Source organism: Erinaceus europaeus, chromosome 2, assembly GCF_950295315.1.
Source record: "Erinaceus europaeus chromosome 2, mEriEur2.1, whole genome shotgun sequence".
NCBI classification, from domain to species: Eukaryota; Metazoa; Chordata; class Mammalia; order Eulipotyphla; family Erinaceidae; genus Erinaceus; species Erinaceus europaeus.
Window position 1 is genome coordinate 83,137,341 of NC_080163.1, and position 25,857 is coordinate 83,163,197.

At 38.3% G+C, this 25,857-nt stretch overlaps 1 protein-coding gene across 1 annotated transcript; it reads right to left on the reverse strand.

Annotated features, from left to right (window-relative positions):
• Window positions 1-233: 233 nt before the first annotated feature.
• On the reverse strand, window positions 234-24,087 carry FRG1 (FSHD region gene 1). Its single transcript, XM_007516290.3, has 9 exons — window positions 23,796-24,087; window positions 21,018-21,088; window positions 13,707-13,832; window positions 11,125-11,182; window positions 8,828-8,942; window positions 7,207-7,311; window positions 2,653-2,744; window positions 2,119-2,229; window positions 234-336 (listed from the first exon to the last, which is right to left on the reverse strand). The coding sequence occupies exons 1-9, from the start codon at window positions 23,855-23,857 to the stop codon at window positions 300-302; spliced, it is 777 nt and encodes a 258-aa protein (XP_007516352.1). The 5' UTR covers window positions 23,858-24,087; the 3' UTR covers window positions 234-299.
• Window positions 24,088-25,857: the final 1,770 nt, after the last annotated feature.

Genomic DNA, 25,857 nt, shown 5'->3' on the forward strand with positions numbered 1-25,857 from the left:
TGAAGAATTCCTTTATCAGATGCAGATCAGCAGTGAAGCAACCTTCCTGTAGCAGGGCCATGGAACTCTGGAGCTGATGACAGATGATAGTTAAATTGGGTGGGCAGCTTAGGCCAGTTGTCAGTCTGGGGGTATGCATTGGAATTAATGTGGGATGGAAAAAATAACTCAGCCAACTTTAGTTCTTCTGAAGCAGAATTTCTGGAGATGACATCAAGGGATGTGATACTCTCTTCAAAAATACACCAATTACTTTATTCAGGAAAAAAAAAAGGAGAACAGAGAAACAAAAATTCTGGTCATTTGCAGTATCTGTCAGCTTTCAATTTGGCTCTCCTGTTTAAATAAAGACAAAGAATAAAAATTAATCCATGTGAAATATACCATGTACAGTTAAGTGCTACTAAATGTAAAATGATGCTTAGAAACTGTGTTCTCAATTTTGCTTACTATATTATACAATACTATATTATACTGAATTATTATTAAATTTTATTATTATTTTTTATATTTATTCCCTTTTGTTGCCCTTGTAGTTATTGATGTCATTGTTGTTGGATAGGACAGAGAGAAATGGAGAGAGGAGGAGATGACAGAGAGGGGGAGAGAAAGACACCTGCAGACCTGCTTCACCGCCTGTGAAGCAACTCCCCTGCAGGTGGGGAGCCAGGGGCTGAAACCTGGTCCTTGCGCCTTGTGACACCTGCGCTTAACCCACTACGTTACTGCCCAACTCCCTATACTGAATTATTTTAGTTAAAATTTATTTTTCTATTTTAAGATTCATACTAAATGGGTTATATTCTCATGCAGTTGTTTTCCTGGCATTCAGTAAATGCTGCCTAAGAATGTTTTCTAGTCATTATAAGCAAGTTTAATTACCTCTTAATTTAAGCATTCCTAATTGAACAGGGTGGCAATGTTGTATTTTCTTAAGTGGCAAAAGCTAGAGGAGTGGCCAGGTTGAGGGAATGTGAGCAAACCATTGCCATGTGCAAGGACCCAGGTCTGAGTCCTCATTCACCACCTCATTTCACGAGCTGTGAAGGTGTATCCCCTCCCTTCCCCTCACAATTTCTCTCTAGCCTATTCAAGAAAAAAAAATATTACAGGATACTTATCTTATTCTATTTTTTTGGAGTTCATATCCAAAGAACCCAATACTCTTGATTTTGGTTCCTTAGAATTAGAAATACCTAATTTACTCAGCTCACAAAATATATTTACTGACTTTATGTAGCAACTTGACCAACTAGTAAACAGATAACATATGACTGAGTATTGTCTTTATCAAGTAATATGACAAAGACAATTTAAGACTAGTTTCACAAAATGGTATTTGAAATTTTTAATTTTATTCATTTATTATTGAATAGACAGAAATTGAGAAGGGAGGGGGCGATAAAGAGGGAGAGAGACAGAGAGACAGCTGCAGCCCTGCTTCACCACTCATGAAGTTTCCCCCTGTGCCTGCAAGACTCAACCATTCCTGGTGGCCATTTTTTTAAAAAAAATTTCATTATCTTTATTTATTTGATAGAGATAGCCACAGAGGAAGGGGGATATAGAGAGTTAAAGAGACTGAGAGAAACACCTGCAGCCTTGCTTCACCACTTATGAAACTTTCCCCCTGAAGGTGGGGACCAGGGGCTTGAACCTGAATCCTTGTGCATTGTAATATGTGCACTCAACCAGATGTGCCACCAAGTGGCCCCTCCTTTTTTTTTAATTTTTTTTAGATGGTGTGAGTCAGAGAGATAAAGAAGAGAGAAGAGGGAGGCAAGAGAGAAAGAAAGGCGAGGGAAGAGAAAAAGAGAGGTAAGGGAGGTAGTTAGAAAGGAGAACTATCTGTAGCATTACTCCATAGTTTATGAGGCTTCTTCCCTTGCAGGTGGGGATCAGAGACCTACCCATTTTTTATGTTGTAAATCTATAAACAGTATTAGTAATCAATATTAATAATGTGCTGTGATAAATATCCTGTTCACTTCTGAATCTAACTTAAAAACAAGCTTCTGTTTTATTCATTTTGCTTTTATGCTAATATTTTTAAAGGTTTTATATATACCATTTCCACTGGCTACTATAATAGTTGGGAATAAGTAAAAATGTACTTACCTGTCCAGAAGTGTTTCATGTAAAAATCCATCTTTCCGGGCCTTTTTAAGAATTTTATTATCTTCTTTACTTATTTTAAGTTTTTGGTCTTGGAAGCTCTGAAATTTCTTTCTGTTAACAGAAATATCTTTCTTTCAAAATCTTAAATTTTGACCATACAAATTTACTGATGAACTTATGTATATTAAAAATGTTTTTACTTACTTAAAAAATCTAATTACATTTAATATCCTGTAGTAGTTCACCTACAAAGATAACCTTAGTGTCATCTCATTAAGAAGGCGGTTGTTTGTCTGCTCTAACATCTTTGTGCTATGACAGAACATTTGATTTGCATTATGGACTGGCCACAGGGACAATCAACTAACTCAGGTGACTTTAACTTTGAAAGTCAGGATAATAAGGAAGACTGAGTATTCTGTCCTCAAGTTTATATTATGCTACTTCTTGTCCTCCAGGTATTCTATTTTAGATGCTCTGAGAAATATTTATTTCATTGCCAAGTCTGTAGGTGTAATAGTAAGTCATACATACACATAGTTGATTTCACACTGTTTGACATTTCCTTTGTCTTCTTCAGGAATGTCATCTTTTTTCTTGGTCTCTCTTTCAGCACAGGATCTAATCTGAATATTGGAAATCAGAACCCAATAGGTTATATATACATTTCTCTCCCCCTAAGTTATCACATATGAACATTTTAGGTTTTTTTCTTTTTTTCATGGAAAAGAAAGAAAAAAACTCAGCAATTAAGACACAGGAAAAGATATGTTCTATATATTTTTCCATTAATTTTTTAATGTGGTGCTAGGAAGTCAACCTAGGGATTTGAGCATGTGACATACTGCTGAGTAGCCTCCCTGGCCCAATTTTTATTATTACTTTTTGAGGTGGGGTATAGAGGAGAAAGGAAGAGACCATAAGAGGAGAGATACCACACCACTGTTAAGTCATTCATGGTACTTCCATGTTAGTGTACATAGCATTCCCATGTGGTACTGGAGCTTGAACCCAGGGCCTTACACCTGCCAGTGTATTCTACTAGATGAATTATTCTATCCATATATTTTTAATTCACCTCTATAAGTAATTGCTATTGTATGGTTCTCTATAGCCCTTGCATCATAGAGATTAAAAAAATACTTGAAAAATATTTAACATATTAATTCTACTCAGTAATGAGGCCATAATTTGACTAAATGGATTTTGACCTCAAAGTTAATATATCCAACAGTAGGATCAAATAATTCATGTAGATCATGTTTATTTTGTAAAAACTGTAAGTTTAAGATAACACCTATTTTACTTTGAAGAGGCCATTAACAAATAGATTAAAATATTTCGTACAATGCAATTTGTTTAGAACCCAAGTTGGAACCCATCCAACTGCCCATGTTTTGACAGATATTCGACAAATTAGTTGATACAGATGCAGAATGAGGATCAACTGATTGTGTCAACAAGGGAAGCAAAATTCAAGCCTATAGTACTGACAATTTGCGACTCTATGGACCCACATCTCTAAAGTGATCCCTGTGGCTCAGGGTTCAATTCTAATACTGCTGAGAAAGTGCTGACAAATAGTGCATATACAAATGATATGCAGGTGACAGTTTTGGCTACAGGTATCTTAGGAGAGTTGGGAAAATGGGTCTGAGACCCAATACTACTTTTGGTAGGGCTGATCTGCGTTTTTGTAGATAAAGTAAGATGGCGGATATAGACTAGCATAGCATATGACGTAAAAGGTGAGGTGCAAAACACTCTGGGTTATCATCGCTCAGAGCTTCTAGGTACTTTACTAAGTGAACAGACCCATGGAAATTTGATAGTCACTTTAGACAAAAATTGTAATTAATGAGAAATCCAAGTTGCTCTTTCTTCACTGAAGTGCACAACTATTTACTTGAACTGTTTTCAGTAATTTATTTAATAATGCAATACAGATGAAAAAATAATTTACTCATGCTATAACGTTAGATTTAAAATAAGTCAAAAGCCCATCAGTATTTTTTCCTTCCTTTCTTTCCTTCCTTCCTTCCTTCCTTCCTTCCTTCCTTCCTTTTCTTTCCTTTCCTTCCTTTCTTTCTCTCTTTCTTTCATAGGGAGTATGAGAAACCACAGCATGAAACCTTCCTTCAGTGCTCAATAGTGTTTTTCTAAGGGCCTACTTCTAAGGGCAATATGGTCTGGAATGCAAGAGTGGTTTTTAGAATCACTTGAGCTGGTTACACACCTTGTCTCACCATATCTAACTGTACCTGTGAGTTGAAGTGTCTGCACAAGCAGACTGAAAAGAGGACCAAAGGTTGTTTCCTCATATTCAAAGTTAAGCTACCTCACAGGAACATTATACAAGTTAAAGAACACTAATCATGTGCCACACTCAGCAGAATCACTATAGTTACTTGCTTTAGTTTTATACATCTAACACAAAATATATATGCAGATACTTTAAAGTTATGCTGGTAAAAGAGAAAATGTAACACAGATTTTAATGCTTTACTTATAGGATTAAGGGTATTTTAGCAAAGGCATTTCCCCCAATTCTATAAGCCCTCCACTCTGGTCTTTCTAGTATGCTACACACTGTGAATTGCTATTAGAATAGTTGAAACTGATTTCTTAACAGAAGATTCAGAATACTCAGTACTGAGATGTCAAGGACAACAATATATCAAGAGGGTGGTAGTTACTTTTTAAAACCATCTTGGTATATGCTTTTCATTAGATATCAAGTAAGTTTTTGTAAGCCTCATAAATTAAGCCTTAATGGCTTTCGTCTAAATACAGTTATGCTAACTACTTGCTTTACTTATTTTGCAATTTATTTAGAATTTCACATTGATATGAAGACTTTTATAACTTTTGTAATGAAATAAAACAAAAAGTAGCATCAGGGAACTTAGTCTGGAATAAAAAACTTTTATTTCCAGGTTAGATATTAAAAGACATTTGTTTCACAGGCTTTGTTTCTCTCATCAGATGATCCAGAATCTGAGAGCTTTAGCTCTAGAAGTTTGCTATAACTTTTATACAGTGATGAGCAACATAGGTGTTCAAGGACCAAACACACTCAAAATAACCTAGCAACCCTTTTATACATCTTGCTGGGAGTGTAAGTTAATACGCACCCTATGGAGGGCAATTTGGCAACATTTAACAGACTGCAAATGCACATACCCCTAAACCTGTATTTCTACTTCCAGGGCTTTATCTTCAGTATACTAGAACATCTACAAAATGATGCATATTCAAACCATTTTGTAATGGGACTGCCTGTAACAGCAAAAGAAAGGAAATAACTCAAACTTATAGTTATAAGGAAAAGACTAAAGTATGGTACAAATTCTTAAAGCGGAAGACTATGTAGCTGTACAGAGAAAAAACTTTCTATATTAATATTAATAGACGAAAAGATAAAACAGCAAGGAAACTTAGTCAAAGTCCAAAGGAGTGTATAAAGGAGGCATACACACACACACACACACACACACACACACACACATACACACATATATATTACTAAATTAAAAAAAATTTATATTTATTTTCCCTTTTGTTGCCCGTTTATTATTATTGTTGTCATTATTATTGTTGTTGTCATTGTTGGATAGGACAGAGAGAAATGGAGAGAGGAGGGGAAGACAGAGAGGTGGAGAGAAAGACAAACACCTGCAGACCTGCTTCACCACCTGTGAAGCGACTCCCCTGCAGGTGGGATGCCGGGGGCTCAAACCCGGATCCTTACACCGGTCCTTGCGCTTTGTGCCACGTGTGCTTATCCCACTGCACTACCGCCCGACTCCCTCATACTCATAGTTTTATAAAAAAATTCAATAAATCTATATAGAAGGCCAAGAAGCATGTTTTTATATGCACATATCTGAAACATCTGAAATGTGGATATATATCTATTTCAAAGTTATACCTGAATATGAGTTATGTAAAAAAGCTTACAAATCACGTAGAACTACACAGGCAAAGACACTAAAACACAAAGAACAACAAAATAATTCTTCAGTATAGTAATTTCTCTACAATTTGCTACAAAAAAGTCATTAGTTATAATGAAAGATAAAGCTTATTTCAAGTACAGTATTAAAAAAGCTATGAATTAAATCATAAAGTGACTTCAATTTTCACAAGTTTATTAAGGCTGGCTGGCTGTTTCCCAACATATGATCAGTAATGAGAATGTCCCACATGTGTATTCATTTCTTTTGTGTTAGAGCATTCTATATATGTTAAGTCCATTTCTTCCATGATTTCATATAAGGACACTATTTCATAGTTAATTTCTTTATCCTGCTGACCTGCTTTTTGTCTAATACTGTGTTATCAAAGCATCCCTCGAGGGCAGTCTGAACATGCTTGGTAGACTTGGTAGCCCCTTACTGGGTGCACATATATTGATGACAGTTATGGTTTCTTGTCTTTGATCCCCCTTTGTCTTTTTTTTTTTAATCTGAAAATGTACTTTATCAGATATGAGAACAGCAGTTACTGCCCCCCCCGTTTTCTAAATTACTGACTTGGAACTCCTTGCTTCACTCTGAATTTATATTTGTCTTTGTTTCGGATGTTTTTTGTAGAGACAGAATTGATTAATACTGTTTTATTTTATTAATACATCCAGCCACTTTACCTTTTGACTGGTGAATTTAGACCATTCACATTTAGGGTTATTATCTGATCAAAATGGATAGAGCTAGAGGTGATAATGATAAGTGAAATAAGAGGTGAAGGACAACCAATATATGTGGAATATGCGAATGTGCCAGAAGAGAAAATGTAACCAAACCATCTCCTGAGCTTTGTGAAAACTATGGTGGTTATGGGGGTGGAAAGAGGAAGTACAGAACTTTGGTGGAGGGTGTGATGACTCACACTGACTATGTATGATTGTGAAATAATATCCAGACTGAAATCTTACAACTCTACAAGAGGAGAAAATAAGATATTATTTTCTCTTTAGCCAAACAAAATCTTTAAAATATTAAATGAATAATATTTTATATTGAGAGAACAGATGTAGTCATGTCATTGTGTGACATCTATTTGCATAAATGAAACTGTAATACTTACTTTTATCATTTCTTCTTCTCCTGCTGTTTTATTTTTCGCTTCTATGTCTCCTGCCTCATTGCATCTAATAAAACAACTATTTGAGGCCAGTAACGCCATCTTTCCCTAGAATAAAATAAAAAACAAACAAACAAAACAAGAAATAGTTATGAGAATATCTATAAAATAATTCTTTGCCTTGAGACTAAATTAAACTCCCACCCTAAAAGTAATCAGGAAAATGTGGAGAAAATCTAGGAAAAACAGGAAATTAAAATCACCTATAATCTTAGTATTCAAAGGATAACCATTACAACAATCATTTTAGTATATCTCTTAGTAGGATTAAATTATAAACAGATGTTCCCATATTTGGGAGCTACTCTCTTCCCTGATCCAGTTTTCTGGTCTTTTTTCCAGTCATGACATCATCTCTCCAGACAATAACTTGGATCCGCCTGCATATTAGATTTCAGGCTCAGGCAAAAAAAAAAAAAAAAAAAAAGTATAGCCACAGACCCTTTGGAATATAACTAAAATATGCCTACTAGGTATTTTCAAAACGGAGACACCCCCCCCAACTCTTCTTCTGCACTATTCCAGCCTTTAGGTTCATGATTAATCAACAATTTATTTGGCTTTGTATGTTAACTCTCTTTTCAGCTACCAGGTTCCAGATGCTAGCATGATGCCAACCAGACTTCCCTGGACAGACAACCCCACCAATATGTCCTGGAGCTCCCAGATTCCCCAGAACCCTTCCCCACTAGGGAAAGAGAGAGGCAGGCTGGGAGTATGGACTGACATATGTCAACACTCATGTTCAGTGGGGAAGCAATTACAGAAGCCAGACCTTCTACCTTCTGCATCCCACAATGACCTTGGGTCCATACTCCCAGAGGGTTAAAGAATAGGAAAGCTATCAAGGGAGGGGATGGGATACGGAGTTCTGGTGGTGGGAATTGTGTGGAGTTGTACCCCTTTTATCCTATGGTTTTTGTCAGTGTTCCCTTTTATAAATAAATAAAAATATTAAATAAAAAATATAAACAGATGAAATAAATGGCTTATTTTGACTAAACTATTAAAGACATAATTAATGGTGGTATGGGGATTGAACCTGAGACACTGGAACCTCAGGCATGAGAGCCTCTTTGCATAATCATTATGCTATCTACCCCCACCCTTGGACCCTTCTTTTGTATTAAAATTTTCTTTTTGTATTTGTGTATTTTTGTACTTTTCTCTTTGGATTTATTGTGGTTTCAAAGGCATTTACAGCCCAATTTCATAGAACCATTATTATTATTATTACTTTATGCGAAATTGTTACAATTTGGTACATAGTCATCTCTTTAAGCTAATATTTTTGAACCCATTCATAATTTCTTTGATTAAAGAGATATTTTAGAACTAACCCATTTTCCTACTGAAGACCTAAAATTGGTCACCTCTGAAGAATACTGATGCTATAATGAAAAATAACTGAGACCCAAATCCGGGCACCAAATATATATAGAAATATGAGTGGACTATTACCCACTGATACACTATTTTATATTTTAAAATAATTTTTACTCTTAACGACTATTAGGATTTTTCTGTTACATTAAAAACAAGCTTTTAAAACAATAGCACTTACATCTTGGAAGACTGGCTCCCACTGCTCTCTTGGTCCAATTGCATCTGAACGCCCAACAACAAGTCCATCAGAATTTATACCAAGATATTTTCCATAGCCAGATTTCAAGGCGATTCTTCAGGTTAATGAAAAAGGGGTAAATGTAAATAAAAACAGAAAAAATTAAACATGGAACTTAAAAGTGTTTAAGTGTGTATAAATTCAGACTAGCCACAGTCTAAGCATTCAAAAGACAAAATGTGATGGATTACTGGGTACCACACGCAAAAGTTCTTTATGTTCAATTTTGTTTTGCTATTAAATATAAGCATTATAAGTAAACATTTTCCAAATTATTCTTCAAATACCCTACTTTTAGTAGTGAAACAATGTTCTATTATAATTGTATTATTTTTTTTTCTGCTATTACATAGAGAACTATTTATATCTTTTCATTAGGTAAACTTGATTTATCCTGAAGGACAGGGGGAGATAGAGAGGGAAAGAGAAAGATACCTGCAGCACTGCTTCACCACTCACAAAGCTTTCCCCCTGGAAAAGCAGGAGTAGGGGCTCAAACTGCATCCTTGCACATAATGATATTTGCATTTAACCCTATGCACCCTTCCTGACTCCCAAGAAAGCATTTTTTTTTTTTTAAGAGTCATATATCTTGATGAGCCTAGACCTCTCTCCACTATCACTGATCATCTCCAATAGGAACAACATCATAAACCCTCTTGTGGGCCTCTATAGGACCTGGCTCTCAATGTAGAAAGTAGATTAACAGTGGTAGGAATTGCCTCACTCTGAAGGGAGGCTAGATCAATATACTCTGCCTGCCACTCAAGGAAGACTAATTCTGAAATGAGTGCAGCTTAGAATGTTCCTAGCTATGGGAATGTGAGCTCAGACCAACTAGGATGTAGGGGTTACACAGGCTCCTGTGCTGAATATGAATAGACAGGGGCTATAGGTCAGATCGATGGGGTTTACAGTTAACGCTATTATATACTTGTCCTATATTTGGGAGCTATTTTCCCCCCTGATCCAGCTTTCTAGTCCTATTCCTAACTTTGACACAATCCTCCCAGATAAGACTTTGAAATGACCTGCACACTATCAGGCTGAGTCAAAATTAGTAAAGTCATGGGCCCTTGGAATCTACCTAAAATAGACTTCCTAGCTTCTTCCAACATGAAGATCCAAAATCTCATCTATTATATTTTTACCTGTAGGCTCCTGATTATTAAACATCAAGTTGCAGATGCTACCATGCTGCCAAGATGACTTACCTGAGCAGCCAACCTCACCAATGAGTCCTGGAACCTATCTCCCCAGTGCCCTACCCCACTAGGGAAAGACAGAAACAGGTTGGTGGTATGGATCGACCTGTCAGTGCCCATGTCTAGTGGAGAAGCAATTACAAAAGGCAGACCTTCCACCTCTGCACCCTATAATATCTTTGGTCCATACTCCCAGAGAGATAAAGAATAGTGAAGCTTCCAGTGGAGGGGATGGGATGTGGAACTGTGGTGATGGGAATTAAATGAAATTGTAACCCTCTTATCTCATAATCTTGTCCATCATTATTAAATCACTAATAAAAAAGTCTTATATTTGTTAAAATCTTTTAAAAGTGACAAAATCTGGGGGTTGGGTGGTAGTGCAGCAGTTTAAGCACACATGGCATGGAGCGCAAGGACCGGTCTAAGGATCCCGGTTCAAGCCCCCAGCTCACCACCTGCGGGGGGTGGGAGGGAGGGGGGACACTTCACAGGTGGTGAAGCAGATCTACAGGTGTCTTTCTCTCCCCCTCCTCTCTTGATTTCTGTCCTATCCAACAACAACTACAGCTAAAACAACAATAACAACAACCACAACAAGGGCAATAAAATGGGAAGAATATCCTCCAGGAGCAGTGGATTCGCAGTGCTGGCACCGAGCCCATGATAACCCTGGAGGGGGAAAAAAAAGTGACAAAGTCTATTTTTCAAAAAAGGTATTATGTTTCTTAAATCTGAATAATTCTAGGCCAGACTGCTCACTGGGTAGGGTGTTTGCCCTGACATGAGTGTAGCCTAAGCTTGAGGCCTGACACCATGCGGGAGGTGCTAGAACAATGGAAGAAGCTTCAGTGCTGTAATATTTCTCTCTATATCTCTATTTATTGGAATAAGAATATGTCTTGGAGCAGTGAAATTGGATATGTTAGTCCCTAGTTCCACATAAAAGTATTATTCCGTGGCTTAAGTTAGCGAGATATTTAATGAAGGAAATTTAAAAAAGGTATTCATTATAATTCAGCTTAAGCTTACCTGGAATCAGACAGTTTGACAGCTGTAAATTGCTCTGGAGGACTAGGCCCCTCATCAACTTTAGGAGAAAAAATTAAAATAAAATTGACATTTACTATAAATATATATATATATTATTTACCTCTGAAAATCAAAATCTTTAGCTTTTTCCTTTAAAAATTAAATGTAAAAATATTATTCTTGAAATACAAAATTCGTAGTATAAAAATTTATCTTCTTATAATAATTAAAGTGTTAGTTTTGTATACTTAAGATTGGTTAGCAGGATATTTATCTAGTTACTTCTAAGATTTTTCTATTGTATTTTAAAATATACTACGTAAGACAAACACTTAATATTTAAAAACTAAGTGCTTTAACTCAAGGGGAGGCCATCTAGACTAAAATTGCTTTTTCTTCCTCTTTTTTTAAAAAAATATTTATTTATTTGTTCCTTTTTGTTGTCCTTGTTGTTTTATTGTTGTAATTATTATTGTTGTTGATGTCATCGTTGTTGGATAGGACAGAGAGAAATGGAGAGGAGGGGAAGACAGAGAGGGGGAGAGAAAGACAGACACCTGCAGACCTGCTTCACCGCTACCGCTTGTGAAGTGACTCCCCTGCAGGTAGAGCCGGGGCTCAAACCTGTATCCTTAAGCCACTAATCCTTGCGCTTTGCGCAACGTGTGCTTAATCCGCTGCACTCCCTTTCTTCCTCTTAAATCATGTGTGTGTGTGTGTGTGTGTGTGTGAGAGAGAGAGAGACAGAGAGATACCACAGCACTGCACTACAATTTATAATGTTTTGTCATCTTAGTTAATTCAGTCCCTATTGGAGATTGAATCCAGGGCCTCACACATGCAAAGTATGGCTAAGCCACCTTTCCAGCCCTAGAACTACTCCTCCTGCTTTTTTGTAAAAGATATTAATTTTATTTATTCTATATACAGAGAAAGTCTCATATGAGGTGTATGTGGGAGGGTTTATAGAGTACCACTTTGGTACATGTAATGCTGGGGTTTGAAGCAGGAATCTTAGGCATGAAATTCTGATGCTCTATGAATTGTGCTATTTTTCCCAGTCACTGGGTCTCTTCTTTTTTTAATAGGGTGTTGAGTGAATGAACCCAAGACTTCTCTTATGTGATACCACTGAGCCCTCCCTAATTAATTTATTTTACATTCAAAAATTTTTTTTGAAGTCATTACTCTTTTTTAAAAAATCTTTATTTATTTATTGGATAGAGACAGCCAGAAATCAAGAGGGAAGGGGGTGATAGAGAGGGAGAGAGACAGAGACACCTGCAGCCATGCTTCACCACTCATGAAGCTCTCCCCCTGCAGGTGGGGACCAGGGGCTCAAACCTGGGTCCCTGTGCACTGTAACATGTGCGCTCAACCAAGTGCTCCACCACCCTGCCCCTTATTTTACATTTTGAGAGAGTGATAAAGAGAGAGAAAAATACTCTGCACCCATGGGGTTGAGTTCTCTTAGTGCTGTCCATGGTGCTGTGGTGCCAGAAAGAGAACCCAAGGCCTCACTTATTGTAAGATGTGAGATCTACCTGCTAAACAATCTCCTGGGTCTCCAATACTGCTTCTTTAGCTGATGGGTGAAAGTAATTAGAATCATTACTTCATTAGTGATTCCTTTGATGGACTAAACAGAGTGAAAAAAAACTTCAAATCATTAATTATAACCTAGTTTAGTTTTGGCAAATATCTGAGTATAGGCATTTCAATTATCTATTTATTTACTTATTATTTTTTGTCACCAGGATTATTGCTGGTGTTCAGTACTTATAAAACAAATTTAAAATTCTTGGTGGCCATTTTTTTTTTTTTTGAGAGAGAGAGAAATCAAGAGAGAAGGAAGACATAAGAGAGATATCTGTAGCACTGATTTATCACTCATGAAGCTTCCCCTCTTCCATAGGTGGAGACTGGGAAATTGAACCTGGGTTCCTTCACATGGTAAAGTGTAATCTACTGGGTAAGCCACTGCCTGGGCCTGAATTTAAACTTTTATTCAATCAGGCCTTCTATTTCCCTTTCTACTTGTTATGCCAATTACTCATGTGTTTTTTAAATTTCTGTAAGTATTCTTTTGTAACCATCTTGAATGTCTTAGAATACTTATACTAAAAAGAGTTCTCAATAATTGGTAATTTTTATTGTACCAGGGTTACCACCGGGGCTCAGTGCCAGCACTATGAGCTCCTGGTGGCCATTTTTTCCAAGTTTTTAATTTTATTTTTCTTGATAGGACAGAGAGAAATTGAGAAGGGAGGGTATAATAGAGTGGGAAAGAGAAAGAGAGACACCTGTGGACTTGCTTTACCACTCATGATGTGTCAGCTTTACAGGTGGGGAGTGGGGGATTGAACCTGGGTCCTTGTACATGGTGATATGTATACTCAGGCAAGTATGCCACCATCCAGTCCCCACTAATTAGATATACTGAGGAAGAATTCAATTGAATGAATTCATTCTTTTAGAATATATTTGAGACTAGTTAGAATTGGCTCAAGTAAATTAATGCACAAAGTATATACTTTAAGTGTTCCTTTCCTCTTCTGCCACTTCTACCAGACACAACAAACCTTCTTTATGTGGAGCTCCCAGTGTAAAAAGTCCATTGTCAAGTGCATGTATGTAGGTTCCTTTATCCATCTCAATTGCTATGGTTCCTGAAATTTCACCAAAGTTTGTTACTGTCCACCAGATTCCTAAAGAAATAAAGTAAAATACTTATTTAAAAACTTGTATTTTGATTCTGATGCAAAATTCTTGTTGCGGTTTTATAATTCACTTAAAACCTTTTTGTCTGCAATTGTAATAAATAATGGAGGATAAATTTTATCGTCAAATATTTATTATTTAGGCCTAGACATCTTCCTCTCCTATCCTACTTTGGCCAAAAGATACACTGGCAACAATATATAAATCAAGTAAAAGACAACTTTTGTTCCTATGACAATCATTTTTTTTTAAGCGAATTTAAAAAAATTTTTTATTTATTTATTCCCTTTTGTTGCCCTTGTTGTTTTATTGTTGTAGTCCTATGACAATCTTGATTAGAATCATTAATCAAGTAAATGGAGAAAAGACTCAAAGTTAACTTAGACCACACTAAAAACCTAGATCTAACCCAAAGATGTGTGACTTTGGGAGAACTACTGCAGTTTCTGCTGGACGGTGATGGGGACACAGAACTCTCGTGGTGGGAACAATGTGGAATTATACTCCTATTATACCCCTTATACATTTGTAAATCACTAATAAAAAAATAACAGTTCTGTTGATGAGTGGGATCATCCCATACTCATCTTTATCTTTCTGACTTAGCTCACTTAACATAATACCTTCTAGCTCCGTCCAAGATGGGTCAGAGAAGGTGGGTTCATTGTTCTTGATAGCTGCATAGTATTCCATTGTGTATATATACCACAGCTTTCTCAGCCACTCATCTGTTGTTGGGCACCTGGGTTGCTTCCAGGTTTTAGCTATTATGAATTGTGCTGCTATGAACATAGGAGTACACCTCTTTTTGGCTGGGTGTTATGGAGTCCTTGGGGTATAATCCCAGGAGAGGAATTACTGGATCATATGGAAGGTCCATGTCTAGCCTTCTGAGAGTTTTCCAGACTGCTCTCCACAGAGGCTGTACCAATTTACATTCCCACCAGCAATGTAAAAGGGTTCCTCTGTCCCCACAACCTCTCCAGCATTTGTTGCTGCTGTCCTTTTTGATGTATGCCATTCTTACAGGAGTGAGGTGGTATCTTAGTGTTGTCTTAATTTGCATTTCTCTGACAATCAGTGACCTAGAGCAGTTTTTCATATGTTTGTTAGCCTTTTGGATCTCCTCTGAGGTGAATGTTTTGTTCATATCCTCTGCCCATTTTTGGATGGGGTCATTTGCTTTTTTTGGTGCTAAGTTTGCTGAGCTCTTTATATATTTTGGTGATTAGTTTCTTGTTGAGGAAGAAGATCTGAAAGGGAAACTAAAAGCAGGACCTGACCAAATTGTAAGTAGGGCACCAAAGTAATAACCCTGAGGTGAGGGGTAGACATGCAGCTTCCTGGGACAGTGGGGGGTGGGAGTGGGTAGAAGGGATGGGTCACAGTCTTTTGGTGGTGGGAATGGTGTTTATGTACACTCCTAGTAAAATGTAGTCATATACATCACTAGTTAATTAATACGAGAGGGGGAAAATTAATTGTATGTCTCGAAGTTTTTCAAAACACAAACTGAATCTTTTCTCAATATATGCAGTGTAATTGATATGCAGACTCTCTCAAAAGCCTAGACCAAGTAGATCAGAAGCAACCAATAGCACAGCTATATACAAGATACTGGGTACTATACAGCAAACCCTAACAAAAGGACTTTTCAAAGTTAACCCAATTACCAAATAATGTGATGATAACATTAACTATCCATTGTCTTTTTGAACCCTAAGACAGCAGGAACCTCACATCTCCACTATAGAGCCTCTACTTCCCCCAGTCCTGGAACCCTTGGATAGGGCCCACTTTCCCGTATGCCTCTCCCAATCCATATCAAATAATATTGCATCTGCCGATCACAACCTAACCAACACAACGATTGCCACCTCAACATGCTTCACTTCTGACTGTCCAGAGACTACACGTGTGGAATGACAACCCTTCAGCTTCATTACTCGGGTGAGACCTTTCCTTTCATAGTATACTCTAATTCCATCTCAGGTGGTTCACTTTCTAACAAAGTCTCAAAACCTAGATATACACCAGTTTCTGTGAGAGAGAGCATATGTTCACACGTATCCGTAAACTACTGCAAAATATATACCTGAAAGCAGAAGTACACTAGAGTTTTCAGGGAGTATCCCCCTAACACTTCCTCTCCACTATTCCAAGCTTTGGGTCCATGATTGCTCAACAATTTGTTTGGCTTCGTATGTTAACTCTCTTTTCAGTCACCAGGTTCCAGATGTCATCAGGATGCCAGCCAGGCTTCCCTGGACTGAAGACCCCACCAATGTGTCCTGGAGCTCTGCTTCCCCAGAGACCCACCCTACTAGGGAAAGAGAGAGGCAGATTGGGAGTATGGACTGACCAGTCAACGTCCATGTTCAGCGGGGAAGCAATTACAGAAGCCAGACCTTCCACCTTCTGCAACCCACAACGACCCTGGGTCCATGCTCCCAGAGGGATAGAGAATGGGAAATCTATCAGGGGAGGGGGTGGGATATGGAGAATGGGTGGTGGGAATTGTGTGGAATTGTACCCCTCCTACCCTATGGTTTTGTTAATTAATTCTTTCTTAAATAAATAAATAAAATAACAGAGTTCATATACCATTTATTCACTTTCTCCCAAATGCTAATATCTTGTGTAATTATACAAACACCAAAACCAGGAAATTTACCCAGATTTCTTTTTTTTTCTTTCTTTCTTTTTTTTTTTTTTTTTTACCAGAGCACAGTTCAGCTCTGGCTTATGGTAGTGTGGGGGAATTGAACCTGGGACTTTGGAGCCTCAGGCATGAGAGTCTGTTTGCATAACCATCAGCAGCTATCTACCCTCCAGAAATTTACCCAGATTTCATAGCTTTTAGACGCACTCACTTATGCATTTGCCCAGGTGTTTATTGGTATAGGAAACTACCACAAGTCAAATATAGGTTCTTTTAAAAGTGCAAAACAGGGAGTCGGGCTGTAGCGCAGTGGGTTAAGCGCAGGTGGCGCAAAGCACAAGGACCAGCATAAGGATCCCGGTTCGAACCCCGGCTCCCCACCTGCAGGGGAGTCGCTTCACAGGAGGTGAAGCAGGTCTGCAGGTGTCTGTCTTTCTCTCCCCCTCTCTGTCTTCCCCTCCTCTCTCCGTTTCTCTCTGTCCTATCCAACAACGACGACAACAACAATAATAACTACAACAATAAAACAACAAGGGCAACAAAAGGGAATAAATAAATAAAATAAAAAATATATTAAAAAAAATAAAAGTGCAAAACAGGGATGGAGTGATAACTCACTGGGTAGGGTAAGCCTAAGCCCTAGGTACCACATGGGGGGTTTGCTATGGCAACAAAGGAAATTTCAATACCCTGTCTGTCTGTCCCTCTATCTATGTATATGAATGAAAAAAGTGGCCTGGAGTAATAAAATTGCTATACACAAGGCCTTAGTTCTATAAACCAAAACCAAAACCAAACATGATAGGTAAGAACAATTTCTCCTGTTCCCCGTCACCCATGACTGCTTTCCAGATACAATGGCTCTTATAACTTGTTTTGTATGGATTCTTTCAAAAAGACTTTCTAGCATAGTATCTAATTTTAGATTAGATGCAAAATGAGTTGTCTATGTACACTATTGTCCAGATCACCAATAAACATGTTAAATTCTAGAGTTTAATGATTAAAGCAGTCTTTGCAAAGGATTATATTTTAATGGGGAAAAAAAGGTCAACTCTTCCCTTAAATTGCACTTTTTGCTAGAGTAGAAATGTATCAATTACTAGTAGGATATTGGATATTAATGAATTTGTGTTTTGTTAGGTTTGATAATACTGTAGTATTAATGAACGAGCAAAACAGAAGAGACACTAATCTTATACTAAGTGTGCACATATGTATTCATGAGTAAAGTATATCTATGATTAACCTTAAAGTTCTCAAGTAAACAGGTGAATGGGCATGCGTATAAAGGAAACAAGATGTAAAACATCGACAGTTACCAGTCTGGGGGATGTACACATGGAAAAAATTTTATATTCTTCTCTTACATTTTTGCTTAAAAACCTCTAAAATATAGTTTTTTTAAAAAAATAATAAATCATGACACTGAACAAAACTTCCTATTCATCTAAACAGGGTAGGGGATATAGAGAAGAAATTCTCTAAACAAATATTTATTATTTAGGCCTAGACATCTTCCTCTTCTATCCCCTACTATCCGTTATCTCTGAGGAAATGGCAGAGGTGAGAGGTTGTGTGTATGGCTTACTTCATCTATGAACTCATCCAATGTCTTTGTGCTAAATATCACTAGGCATGTATATCTCTAGCACAATGATGTAACTGTCACAAAGGAATAATAAATCCTAGCTTTAGAAATGGAATCTTTCCTCCTACTGCACTGTAAGTAGCCTTTACAGAATTGTTGCAGCAAACTGACATAAAGCTGACTTAGTTTTAATTCTTGGGAAAGTACAGTATGGAGGAGTCCTACAAACTATATTATTATAAATTCAATTCTTTCCAAACCTACAAAAGCTCATGGAAGCAATTCTCTCACAGAGATGCTCTTCTTTATTTATTGTCTAGATTTGAGATTTCCCATGCTAAAGGCATAATTTCTTTCACCTATTTAAGAATCCACTTTGACTTAGATCTTTTTCCCTTCAGATGACTGAATTGAACCGCTGGTAGAGCTTTAGAAAATTCAACAGCTTTTCCTTTTTCAGAAAGAAGATCATTATATAGTATCCTTAGGAAATTAGGAATATAAAAGAAGGTGGGAAGGCAAAGAGAAAAAGAGCAATTTCCTCTTCTAGTCAACACCAAGTAATGTTCTAGACTTGTCCCCCACCAAGAACAACTACGAAAGAGGGCAGACTACTAAAAAGAACTGTTTTCAGGTACTAAATACAATTACAATAAGATTGAGATACCTAAGAACAGGAAAACATGAGGCGAACTTCACACTCACTTCAGCTTTGCTTGGTGGCATTTTCTCATCCACAGTGTAGGGATGATTAAGGCAGTTTCACTAAGCTGTGAGATTTGGAGTCCTGACATGGCTGGGATTTATAGATAAAGGCAATGAGAAGAGGGAAATGCAGAGGGGAGGGTAACAAAAAGTATTATAGGGGTTGTGGCAGGCACTTGGCTGAGCTGTGCATGTACTGGGCAGACTTTACAAGGAGAGCTGACTGGAGATACCAAAGATCATCAGATGATACAATGGAGAGACAGCTCAATAAATATTTTGGGCACTTGGTTGAGATGCGAAGATTACTTCCTCGACTAAGAGACATTCTATGGGTATAAGGGTCACGCCTAGAAGTCCTAATAATTATAAACAAAAATGCAAAAATCAAGTCTGATGGGAACAAAAGGAGTCAAATAATTTAGATTTCAAGATTATTATTAAGTGAATATTTTATTAAGCGAAAAGGTTGAATTCATAAAGAAGATAGAATAATCCTGAATGAATATGAATCTTTATCTGCTTCAAGATACTTGAAGCTGTAACTAACAGAAATTGACAAATCCAGAATTATAGTAAGACATTTAAGATATCTCTCTTAATAAATAATAGAATTAGTAAATAATCAAACATAGTAAGGACACAGGAGATTTGGATATCTATTCCATCCCAACAATTGACTTGATCTTTAAAAAGCTGTAACTGACTTGATCTGTAAAAAGCTGAAAATAGTATAAAATATACTACTTTCCCTATGGAAATTTAACAGAAAAATATGTTCTCTTGTTAAAATGTTAGTGAATTAGGGATCACTAGCAATAATAAGATATCAAAACCAACAAGCAAATAAAAAAGTCATAAGATAAAAATTTAGAAGAATTTTTAAACTGCATGTTGACTATAAATTTATAGTGACCTACATAAATATTTATTTGACTTTAAAAAATCTTCTTTAGAAGTTGTTTTGGAGCTTGGAATGTATTTTCTTACTTTAATATTGAAATGTTGCTCCCAGCCCTGTACATATAATCCCAAGCAGGGGAAATTAAGCATACTTTAACCAATGGGTAAAAGAAGAAGTCACAGGAAGTAAAAAAAAAAAAAAAAAAAAAACTCAACTGAATAGAAACAAAACATCAAAATTTATGGTTTGTAGATAAAGTAGTGTGAAGTATTTATCTCTAATTTTTTTTCTTTTTTAAAAATTTTTATTTATTTATTCCCTTTTGTTGCCCTTGTTGTTTTTTATTATTGTAGTTATTGTTGTTGTCACCATTGTTGGATAGGACAGAGAGAAATGGAGAGAGATGGGGGAAGACAGAGAGGGGGAGAGAAAGATAGACACCTGACGACCTGCTTCACCGCTTGTGAAGACTCCCCTGCAGGTGGGGAGCCAGGGCTCGAACTGGGATCCTTCCTCCAGTCCTTGTGCTTTGAGTCACCTGCGTTTAACCTGCTGTGCTACAGCCCGATGCCCTTCTTTTAATATATATATATGTATATGTATATGTACTTTTTTTTTTCTTGCCTCTAGGGTTACGGCTGGGGCTCAGTGCCTGCACCATGAATCCACTGCTCCTGGAGGCTATTTTTTCCCCTTTTGCTGCCCTTGTTTTATCGTTGTTGTGGTTATTATTGTTATTGATCGGACAGACAGAAAAGGAGAGAGGTGGGGTAGATGGAAAGGGGGAAAACAGACACCTGCAGACCTGCTTCACCACTTGTGAAGTGACACCCCCCCCTCCCGCAGGTGGGGAGCTAGGGACTCGAACCTGGATCCTTATGCTGGCTCTTGCACTTTGTGCCATGTGCCCTTAACCTGCTCCACTACCACACAAGCCCTAAAAATATTTTAATGAGGTCTCAATAAATATTAACATATATATTTATCATCATCATCAATTCTACTGCCACCAGGATTATTGCTAGGGCTTGTTGCCTGTATGACAAAACCACTGCTCCTGGGGCCCAGTTTTATTTATTTATTTTCCTTTTTTAAAAATGTTTTTTACTATATAGGAAGGGAGAAACTGGCAGGGAAGGGGAAAAAGGGAGAGACAGAGACACCTGCAATCCTGTTTCACAACTCCTGATGGATCCTCTCTGTAAGTGGGTAGTGGGAACTTGAACCAGGTACTTGTAATGTGTGTGCTCAACCCGGTGCTTGAACCCTACAAATGTTAACTTTTCTCAAGGTATTAAAAACTGACTCACCAACAATATCAAGTTGGGTTTCTTCATCCTCTTCTCTTTTCCTCTTCTTGTCTTTGTTCTTTTTCTTCTTGCTATAGGAGGCAATTTTAGATTAGGTTAGCAGTATTAACTAACATGTTAAACGTCACAAGATAACAATTTAAAAGAATTTTTAAGTTGCATGTTGACTATAAATTTATAGTGACCTATATAAATATTGTTTATTTGACTTAAAAAATCTTCTTTAGAAGTTGTGTTGGAGCTTAGAATGTATTTTCTTACTTTAATATTGAAATGTTGCTCCCAGCACTGTACATATTGCTCTATAGTTGAGAAGAGCCAGTCTAGTTGGCTTTAAGTCCTGATTCTGTTATTCTTTTAAAAAAATATTTATTTATTTTTATTGTTGTTGTTATTGATGCCATTGTTGTTGGATAGGACAGAGAGAAATGGAGAGAGGAGGGGAAGACAGAGAAGGGGAGAGAAAGATAGACACCTGTAGACCTGCTTCACTGCTTGTGAAGCGACTCCCCTGCAGGTGGGGAGCTGGGGGCTCGAACCCGGATCCTTACACTGGTCCTCGCACTTTGCGCCATGTGTGCTTAACCTGCTGTGCTACCGGATTCTGTTGTTCTTCTGTGAGTTTTAGAAAAACTAATCTATGAGTCAATTCCTCAGCTATAAAATTAGGTTAATAATTTAATCTACATTTTAGGATTATTGTGATTACTAAATCTTAACATGTGCCTTCATATGTTCTGAGAATATAACATGATTCACTCATTTCAGAAAAGTTTGAAAGTCCCCAAAAGTGAAATATAGAATTACTTCACCTACACTGGATAGAAATGAAAATAAGTTCACTCAAAAACTGGCAACAACAAACTTCATGGAAAAAAAAGTTCATGGAAATATCAATAACTGATGCATGCACATATAATCTAAAATGCATTATACAATGGAATACTATTCAGCTCTGAGAATAATGATTACTTAGACATTCTACAACATGAGTGGATCAGGCATGAGTAGTTAATGCTAAGTCAAAAATGTCAGGTACAAAAAAGGTCACTTTAAAAAAAATATTTATTCCCTTTTGTTGCCCTTGTTGTTTTATTGTTGAGGTTATTATTGTTGTTATTCATGGTGCTGTTGTTGGATAGGACAGAGAGAAATGGAGAGAGAAGGGGAAGACAGAGAGCGGGAGAGAAAGATAAGACACCTGCAAACCTGCTTCACAACCTGTGAAGCGCTTTGCACCACGTGCTCTTAAAAAAGGTCACATTTTGTATGGCTCTATTAACAAGAAATATTTAGAATAGGCAAATTCGTAGAGATAGAAAAAGATTAGCATTTGATAGAGACTAGGGTATAGGGAAATGCAGAGTGACCACTTAATAAACAGGATATTTCTTTTGAAGTGAAGGAAATATTCAGTAACTAAATAGTGATATATTTTTTAAAAAAACGAATTTTATTTTAAAAGTGTGAATGGTACATATGTTATATCTTAATAATAATAAAATGCAGAGATAATTGTTCAAAAAAGCGTTGAGAACATTTCTTGGCACATAGAAAGTGCTGTGTGCTATGACTGATGGTCACTAATGATGTGTAAGACATCACATTAGTCTGTTTTTAAACTAAGCTTTCAGAAGCTAACTCCCCTCTCCTTTCTGTAAACTCAACAGACAGTAAATGTTCTAGATTTATTCAGGATAAATTCTTCATAATGCCAGGCAGAGTTCTAAAAAAAAAAAAAAAAAGAAGTTAACACTTTTTTTCCATATCAGCCAAAAGTACCCAGAACACTTTATCACTGAGATCATGACTAAAGGTTCAATATTTGTACCGACAATCAACCCCGAGGTAACAACTACACCTAAAGGGGGGGAGGCAGATGGCTTATCCCAAGAATTCTACTAATTATAAATCACTATGACTCCTATCTTGAACTGGGTTCTACTGAAATGCTGTATTGTACCTCATTCAATCCTCATAATTGAGAGTATCAAGAATACTTAGTCAATGAATAACCGGAGGACTAATAATTGGTGGAGTACAGATTACACAGTCATATCCTTAACTCCTGCGGATTCAGTCCAGAGCACTCCGCATAATTAATCAAGAACTTTTTCTGGGCGGGGGTAGATAGCATAAAATTCATGCAAAGGGACTCTTATGTCTGAGGCTCTGAAAGTCCCAGGTTCAATCCCGTGCACCACTATAAAGCTTAGCTGATCAGTGCTCTGATAAAACAAAATAAAAGCACATTTTTTTTTTACCCTGGGAGTGGGAGATAGCATAGTGGTTATACAAACAAATTTTCATGCTTATCGTTCTGAAGTCCCAGGTTCAATCCTCTGCGCCACAAAAAAAAAAAAAAAAGAGAAAAGTCTTTGTGTATTTGTGGAAGGTGAAAAATCTTCCTCGTGCGGGAAATTCTCTTGTTACTGGCTTGGTGACCAACTACTGCAAACACAAGGTGGGGAAGTCGGAGCCTGGCCTCAGGAGACTCTAGCTACAGACTCCTAGGTGACTGGCGTCTGTCCTGCCTCCTCCCCTAGGACCCCGCAGCTAGGTCGCGCCTTCGCGGTTTCTTCAGAGCTAGGCAGCGACAGGAGGACTAAGTCACAGCACCGGTCCATCGATTCCCGAAGCGGGGGGACAGGCCCCGTGGCTGGGAGCTCGAATGACAGCTCCCCACGGTGTCCACGACACTCTCCGCAGGGAGGGCGAGGCGGCGGCTGGGCAGCAGAGGGTGTCGCGGACACCTTCCGATCCAACCTGCGGCCTTACCTCTTGGCTTTGGTTCCCTTGAGCACGAGTTTCGTGGACTTGACATACGAGTACTCGGCCATGGCTCTGCAGGCTCGGCCGGGACGGGAGACGGGAGCACGGGCAGGCCAAAATACCTCGACAGGCTCAGAAACAGGCCACGGAAGGAAGGGTAAAAGTAGAGAGACGGAGCACTGATCCCCGAAATACGTAAGCAGCAACAGCAGCGGTTGATACCTTTCAACTAAGTCGCTGAACTTTTCCGCCAGAATAGTGAAAAGCAAACACAAAAATGCTATTTCCGGTTTACCCCGCTGAGCTACGGAGACTGCAGAAGGTCTAAATACATCAGCGCTCATTTGCTTCCGCTCGCGGAGTTTTGGAGTGATGGTTTCTGGAAATAAGAAAATGACAGAGAGACGCCCTCTTGTGGACACAGCGGGTGCACAGATGTTTTCGGAGTCTGGATCCACTCTTGAGCAGTAGGCTAGTATTAGTTTAGGGAGAAGAATTTAAAGACGGGTGTGGTCTTTGTTGATCTCACAGTAGCCTATGACACGGTCTGGTCAAGATCTCAAGATGCCTGCCTCCATGGGTGGCCAACACTATATCGTTTCTTCTCCAAAACAGAAGATTACGGGTGCATCTGGGTGACAAGTCTAGCAGATGGAGACCTGTCTCAAGTGGCCTCCCCCAGGGCTCTGTTCTGGCTCCTACGCTATTTAATATTTACATCAATGACCTCTCAGAAACTTCTTCAAGGAAGTTCATCTATGCCGATGACATCTGCTGTGCAACTCAGGCATCGAAGTTTGACATCCTCGAGGAAACAGTCACGAAAGACATGTCTCTGATATCTGATTACTGTAAAAAATGGCGACTAATCCCTAGCACTGCAAAAACGGTATCATCTGTTTTCCATCTACACCATGACTCGGCCTCGCGTGAGCTTAATGTGCAGCTTGGCGATACGAGAATCCGGCATGAAGTCCAGCCAGTCTATTTTGGCGTTACTCTCTGGATCGCACCCTGTCATTTCACGAACATCTCATAAAAACTGCAGCAAAGGTGGGCGCGAGGAATAACATCATTGCAAGACTGGCCAGCTCCTCATGGGCGCGAGCGCTTCCACACTACGATCATCCTCTCTGGCATTATGCTATTCCACTGCAGAATACTGTGCCCCAGTATGGTTCCGTAGCCCCCATGTCCACTTGGTCGATTCCAAATTATATTCCTCCATGAGGATAATTTCTGGAACCATCCGTTCCACCCTGGTTCCATGGCTGCCAGTTCTTAGCAACATCGCCCCACCAGATATTCGTCGGGATGCGGCATCATCTAAGTTCATTTCCCATGTCTACGCTCGACCAGACCTGCCAATATACGCGGATATCTTCGCCCACCCTGTCCAACGCTTGATGTCTCGTCATCCAATCTGGTCCCCTATGCCTACACTGAACTTCCCTGTTCCAGACTCTTGGAAACAGAGTTGGCAGTCAGCTGAGGTAAAGAACAAACACCTCATCACAGACCCCTGCAAGCGTCAACCCGGCTTTGACCTAGCACGTTATGATTGGGCCCTCCTCAATCGCTATCGAACAGGCCATGGCCGGTGCGCCGCTATGTTCCATCGCTGGGGAGCCAGAGACGACCCGAACTGCCCCTGCGGCTACAGACAGACTATGACCCACATAGTCAACGACTGTCACCTCTCCAGATTCAAAGGAGGTCTTGAAACTTTACATCAGGCTCAACCTGACGCTGTTGACTGGCTACGGAAGAAGGGCAAACGCTAGAAGAAGAAGAAGTTTAGGGAGGAGAAGACAATTTAAACAGCCAGAGGGTGAGATGGCACAATACTGAGCCTTCCCATGCTGATAGCAGGAGAGCGACTGACTGGGACCCCACTGTCTGGTGTATTATCTGACTCTGGACGACTTCACAAACCATTTCAATTCCCTAAACATTTATTACAGTGTTTTAACCAGGGAGACTTAATTAATGCTCAGGAAACAATTAAGGAATAAGAAAAAAAAATGTTAAAAATTGAAGTAGGAGATCTCGAAAGGAGTTTGAGTAG